The 6,339-nt window shown below is 54.4% G+C and overlaps 1 protein-coding gene across 1 annotated transcript; it reads left to right on the top strand.

The window, feature by feature from the left end:
- The first annotated feature begins 722 nt into the window (after nucleotides 1-722).
- Nucleotides 723-5,501, top strand: Ficd (FIC domain protein adenylyltransferase). The gene is made up of 3 exons (XM_057766190.1): nucleotides 723-927; nucleotides 1,724-2,078; nucleotides 2,938-5,501. The coding sequence occupies exons 1-3, from the start codon at nucleotides 916-918 to the stop codon at nucleotides 4,011-4,013; spliced, it is 1,443 nt and encodes a 480-aa protein (XP_057622173.1). The 5' UTR covers nucleotides 723-915; the 3' UTR covers nucleotides 4,014-5,501.
- The last annotated feature ends 838 nt before the right edge of the window (nucleotides 5,502-6,339 follow it).

Here is a 6,339-nt window from a genome sequence, read left to right as displayed (position 1 = left end):
TGCCTTGGCCCAAGGTCACAAGAGGCTGAGGACGAATCTGAATCTGTGCGCCCACTAACTTCCCAAAGCGGGCGTTTCCTGCTGCAGGCGCTGGATGCTCCGTTTCAGTGTTTGTGGGTTAACACGGAGGCGTCAGCTCTGCACCACGGAAACCTATCTGGTAGCCGAAAGGCCATAGCAGGCTGCTGCACAGAAGGCAAACTAAAAAGGTCAAGGAGGGCATGATGCATCAGAAGGATCTCTGTGAATATCTAAGCCAGCTTGGGCTACGCAGTGAATTTCAAGACAGCCTGGGTGGCACAGAGAGACCCTGTCCCAAAAACAAAAACAAGAAAACGGCTAGAGGGGACAAGAAAGAGGAAAGAAAAGGGACAAACCCGAAACCGGGGCTAAGAAGTGGAAAACGTCGGGTGGCGTGGCTACCGCCATTGCACACGAGAGAAACTGAGGCACACGAAGTGCAGTCCGAGGACAGGAAAAGGTAAGCAGCAGTAGCGGCGCTGGGGCGACCGGACGCGAGCTCGCCCACCGATCAGGGAACCCCGACTCCGCCCCCCGTCGCTTATTGGTCGCTCCCGGCACGCGACGCACAAGCGACAGCCAATAGGAGCGGCACACGGCGCGCCTTTCCCTGGGAGGCCGAGGCCAACTCGAGAACCCGGAAGCACGACAGATGGACTGGTGGAAAAAGCCAATCCACCGCGGCGAGGGCGGCAAGCCGTCCAATGGCGAGGTGCCGGGGGCGGGGCCGACGGCCGAGGCAGCAGGGAACCGCCGCGCGGGCTTGGACGGTGCGGCGGGCACGATCTCTTGAGTCCTTGCGGCAGGCCTAGCGCCTCTCCCTGCCTCAGTTTCCCCCTTCAGGAGTAATCCCAGCATGCTGGGCTGGAGCAGCTGCACAAGCCGCGCGCAGTGATGACGTGGCGGGTAAGGCCCTCGAGCCCCGGCGCCGCCTGTCAGAACCGCGGCGTCCCTCTTCTGTAAGCCGGAGCTACAGGTAGCTTGCTCTCTCCTCAGGGGCTGACAGGAAGCACGGCCAGCGGCCAGCGGTGCTCGGCACACCATAGTTGCCCAATAAATGCTTATTGTTGGCAAGATGGCGTGTGCATACCTGGCACCTCGCTCCCCGGTCAGCCCCGAGCTCGTGTCCGCCCTTACTGAGGTGTGGCATCACCTACTGGTGTGGCTCAGGTCCTGGGCTCCCGGTCCATGATGGATAAGTCAGGAAAGGAAGGCCAGAAGGCACTGAGGCGGCGTTCGTGTGGTAACACATCAAGACACCAGATATTTGTTCTTGTCCAAGAATGTGGTGTGTGTACACGCGCGTGTGCAGGAGTGGTGGCCCAAACACTGGGTGTCCAGTGGCAACACACACTGGTCCTAGTGAACTGGTGGGGACCTCATGGCCGAGAAGTTCCCGGCTTCACCTCTCTGAGCGGGTTTCCCCACGTGGAGGGGGCGGCGTGGAAACATCACCTCCTGTGGTTATGGCCTATTACTAATATATTTAATAAGTGCTCGGTAAATGCGTGAGGTGTCCACCACAGCACCCAGGAGGTAGGAGTCAGCAGTAAGCGTTCCCGGCTGCCCCTCCCCCATCTCGCTGGTCCCTCAGCATCAGAAAGTGTGCTGATTCTTCACACCTGTTTCCATCAGTAATCAACGTTCTTGGGAACAGGTCCATCCCCCTGCCTCATTCTCTACAATGCTTGGTTCCTCACAGATTCTGCTCTCCCTCTGTGACGGGACACGTGCTGCGGGCCCAGCCGCTAGTCCAGATGAACTCATGCCGATGGCTTCAGTGATGGCAGTGGCTGAACCCAAATGGGTCTCGGTCTGGGGCCGTCTCCTGTGGCTGACACTGCTGAGCATGGCCCTGGGGTCGCTGCTGGCCCTGCTGCTGCCCCTGGGAGCCGTGGAAGAGCAGTGTCTGGCTGTGCTCAGAGGTTTCCACCTGCTCAGGAGCAAACTGGACAGGGGCCAGCATGTGGTCACCAAATGCACCAGTCCATCCACAGAGCTCAGTGTCACTTCTGGGGATGTGGGGCTGCTGACTGTCAAGACTAAGACGTCTCCAGGTGAGCACACTGGCTGTCTCGCCCATGTTAGTTAAGACTGATGTTTAGAGTGCCCGAGAGTCCTGTGTGCAGGCCTGAGGGTGTTATGGTGAATGAGGCACACCGGGAACTCCAGTTTGGTGAGTGACTGAGAACTGGTGTCCCCGTGTGTGGAGGGGACTAACAAAGTGTGAGGCCTGAGCAGCAGCTCAGCTAAGTGGGAGTGGTTCAAGGAAAAGAGCCTGAGAACAGCGCTCCAGCCAGAAACCAGGGACTGGAAGCTGAGTGAGTGCCGACCCACAGAGGCAACCCACAGCTGGGAAGAGGGCTGTGTCCAAAGGGTCCCTCCATTACTGTCCTGTGCGCACAGTGACGTGTTGCAGCAGCCTGTTGCTACCCACTGGATGCCAGCAGCACACTGCCCCCAGTGGTGATGACTAGGCATTACCACAAACTGGAATGATTAAAAGCAGTGCGGGGCAGGAGGCATAGCCCTGATAGAACACTTGCCTGTGTGCACATGGGCCTGGGTCCCAGCCCCACAACTGCTGGAAAACCAAAACAGTCCAGGCATGGGAAGTCCCCAGGGGTTAGCTGAGTAGGAGCTGTTGGCACCCCCAGGCTCGAGATAGAGCCACCCGACCACAGGGGAGGCTGCCACACTGTAGGGAGGGCACAGGGATAGTTAATGCCCTGTGTCTATGTCCAGGCAGGCGGCAGGGGAGCCCAGCTGGTGCCTCCAAGGGTACAGAGTGGTTCAGGGCACAGCCCATTGACCAGCATCCTACCCCACAGCTACGAGACAGACCCATACAGGGACATCTCCTGAGTGTCCCCAGCAGGCCACCCTCCTCATTAAGCCACTTCGGCTCTCTTCCAGCAGGGAAGCTGGAAGCCAAGGCTGCACTGAACCAAGCCCTGGAGATGAAGCGTCAGGGCAAGAGAGAGAAAGCCCACAAGCTCTTCCTGCACGCCCTCAAGATGGACCCTGGCTTCGTAGATGCGCTCAATGAGTTTGGCATCTTCTCAGAAGAGGACAAGGACATCATTCAGGCGGATTACTTATACACCAGGGCACTGACCATTTCACCCTTCCACGAGAAAGCGCTGGTCAACCGGGACCGGACGCTGCCGCTTGTGGAGGAGATTGACCAGAGGTACTTTAGCATCATCGACAGCAAAGTGAAGAAGGTCATGTCCATACCCAAGGGGAGCTCAGCGCTGCGCAGGGTCATGGAGGAGACCTACTACCACCACATCTACCACACGGTGGCAATTGAGGGCAACACCCTCACCCTCTCAGAGATCAGGCACATCCTGGAGACCCGCTACGCTGTGCCAGGAAAGAGCTTGGAGGAGCAGAACGAGGTGATTGGCATGCATGCGGCCATAAAGTACATTAACACTACCCTGGTCTCCCGCATTGGGTCTGTCACCATCGATGACATGCTAGAGATCCATAGAAGGGTGCTGGGGTATGTGGATCCAGTGGAGGCGGGAAGGTTTCGGAGGACCCAGGTCCTGGTGGGACACCACATTCCGCCCCATCCCCGGGACGTGGAGAAGCAAATGCAGGAGTTCACACAGTGGCTTAATTCAGAGGATGCCATGAATCTGCACCCGGTTGAGTTTGCAGCCTTAGCCCATTACAAACTTGTGTACATCCACCCTTTCATCGACGGCAACGGGAGGACCTCCCGCCTGCTGATGAACCTGATCCTGATGCAGGCAGGGTACCCCCCTATCACCATACGCAAGGAACAGAGGTCAGAGTACTACCACGTATTAGAAGTCGCCAACGAGGGTGATGTGCGGCCCTTCATCCGCTTCATTGCCAAGTGTACAGAGGTCACATTGGACACACTGCTCCTTGCCACCACTGAGTACTCCGTGGCGCTGCCGGAAGCCCAGCCCAACCACTCTGGGTTCAAGGACACACTCCCCGTGAGGCCCTAAACCGCTAGCTAGCCCTCCCCTTTAGCAACAAGGGAAGCCAGGAGATGGCATCCAAAGAATGGCTTTCTAGAAACAGCTCTCCCCAGTAGCAAAAGATATTTAAACATTCTTTACCTCCAGATGTTTTTTAGTTGAGAAATGTTTTTTAGTTGAGAAAGAAAACTAAATTATCAAGCCTTGTCTTTAGGATAATTTATACTTCAGTTATTTATTTTCCCGAGCCACCTAGCAGTGCCAAGAGGTGCTGTGACCACTGCATCTGTGGTGATCGCAGTACCCTGCAGAGGCAGCCGTGCTCCCTCCACTTATGTCCTGAGCCTGGCTTCTGGACAGAATTTGCACTAAGGTGGGGGCAGAGGGGCCAGATCTGTGGGACAAAGCCCAGGACCACAGGGGCCACTCAGATGCCTTTGAGGTCCTATGACTTAAGAGGGCTGCAGTCCTGAGCAAAACCTGCCCTGTTGTGATGGACTTTCACTCCTGAGACAGGAAGCAGGCGCTGCCATCTCCAGAGGGAGACTGCAGATTCCCAGAGACCCCCAGAGCCGCTAACTTGCTAGCCTGACCGGCAGGGATGTTATTTTCCTATCTAGACCTTTCAGGAGAGTGGCCAGCATGGCTTTTTCTTTCTTCTGAAGTTCACTTGCATCAACTCAGACCAGATGTTTTACACAAGCTTTTCAGCCTGTACCATCAACCCCATAAAGCAAGTCTGCTTTACTTCCCACTCAGTCTCCTGCACAAAGACCCCAGACAATGGATCTGAGGGCCTGGAGGTGAGGCTCAGTGGTAGCACCTACCACCTAGTAGCATGTGCCATGCCCCAGGCACCACCTCTAACAAAAAAAAAAAAGATATTGCACCAACCCCAAATAAGCATTCCTGATAAAAGAATTAAAACGAACACCTGTGACCACAGCCCAGACTGGTCCCTTTTGTCCTGTGTTTTTAAACCTTCTTCCCCTATGACGTCCCCTAGGATAGGTGGTTGCCTTAGAGTGGCCTTGCTTTTCTAGTAACTTGTAAAGCGATAGTGTTCGGCCTGATAAATGCATTTCAAAGCTGTCACCTTAGAAAAAATAATTTTCCAATCATACATGGCTAAGCGCCAATTTGCTGCTATTTAGTCAGAATGGCTAGAGATTACTGGGTTTTGTTCTGAGGGACAGCCTAGGAGTCCCAAGCGCACTGCACTTTCTTTGTTTGAATGATGGTAAATTCATTCTAGGTGTCAAACCTCTAGTTCGGCGCTGCCAACTGATGTGTCAGTGTTCACAGATATTCAGTGGTAGTTCCAAGGGGCTGAGAGGGTGGAAAGACGTGTGCATGCAGTTGAGCCTCACGACTGCTCGCCAGCGCACGGCAGTACAGCCCCAAGTCCCAAGCTCCTTGCTCTTCTCTGCAGCATCCCGAGTCTCACAGGGTGCTTGCTTGGTCCTGTAGTAAGAACCTGCACTTTAGCTACGTGTGGAAGATATTTTAACAAATTACTGGTTCTAATAAAGTATTTTATTACATAAAATTGTGTTGCCTTATTCAGAGACGGAGCACTGAGCTGCCACTGTGTAGATTGTTCTGAGAACAGACCTCAAGAGGGTGCCTGCCCTGAGCTAAATTCACTTAAGTATTTTACCCAGATTAAAAATGATTCTTGGGCCGGGCGGTGGTGGCGCACGCCTTTAATCCCAGCACTTGGGAGGCAGAGGCAGGCGGATCTCTGTGAGTTCGAGACCAGCCTGGTCTACAAGAGCTAGTTCCAGGACAGGCTCCAAAACCACAGAGAAACCCTGTCTCAAAAAAGCAAAAAAAAAACGATTTTTGTTGTTCTCTCTCCAATGTCCTCAGTGGGCTTTTCTGGCGTGTGGAAAGACTTACCTGTGTCATGAACCCTGTGGAGAGCATGAAGTCATACCTGAGTACTGGACACCAGAAAGAGAACCAGATGGCTTCTGTGAGACCATCAGGAAAGCAACACAGACACAGTGGGATTAGCTCAGTCACTGTCTTCTCGGTACTCTCCCTCTGAACTGCTCAGTCAGCTCCCTCACAGAGACCCAGCAGGAGCCAACACCTCAGTGTGGCCCCTGCTATCCATAGCCGTTGTCTAATTGAAAGGTAATGCCTAGAAAAAGGTCTTTGTGTGTTATGCAATGAAAGTGGAGGAGAACCTGCATCTTAAAAGACATTTACAGGGGCGGGTGGTAGTGGCAGCATATGCCTTTAATTCCAACACTCAGGAGGCAAAGGCAGGCAGATCTGAGTTCGAGGCCAGCCCGAAAGAGCAAGTTCCAGGACAGGTAGGGCTGTTACACAGAGAAACTCCGTC

The sequence above is a fragment of the Chionomys nivalis genome, chromosome 3 (genome assembly GCF_950005125.1).
Source record: "Chionomys nivalis chromosome 3, mChiNiv1.1, whole genome shotgun sequence".
NCBI lineage: Eukaryota > Metazoa > Chordata > Mammalia > Rodentia > Cricetidae > Chionomys > Chionomys nivalis.
This window is presented reverse-complemented; position numbering and strand designations above follow the sequence as displayed.

Bases quoted from the DNA above. Each gene is read 5' to 3' on its own strand.
- Ficd (XM_057766190.1), top strand. The intron at 2,079-2,937 runs GTGAGCACACTG...GCTCTCTTCCAG, and splicing joins CAAGACTAAGACGTCTCCAG to CAGGGAAGCTGGAAGCCAAG.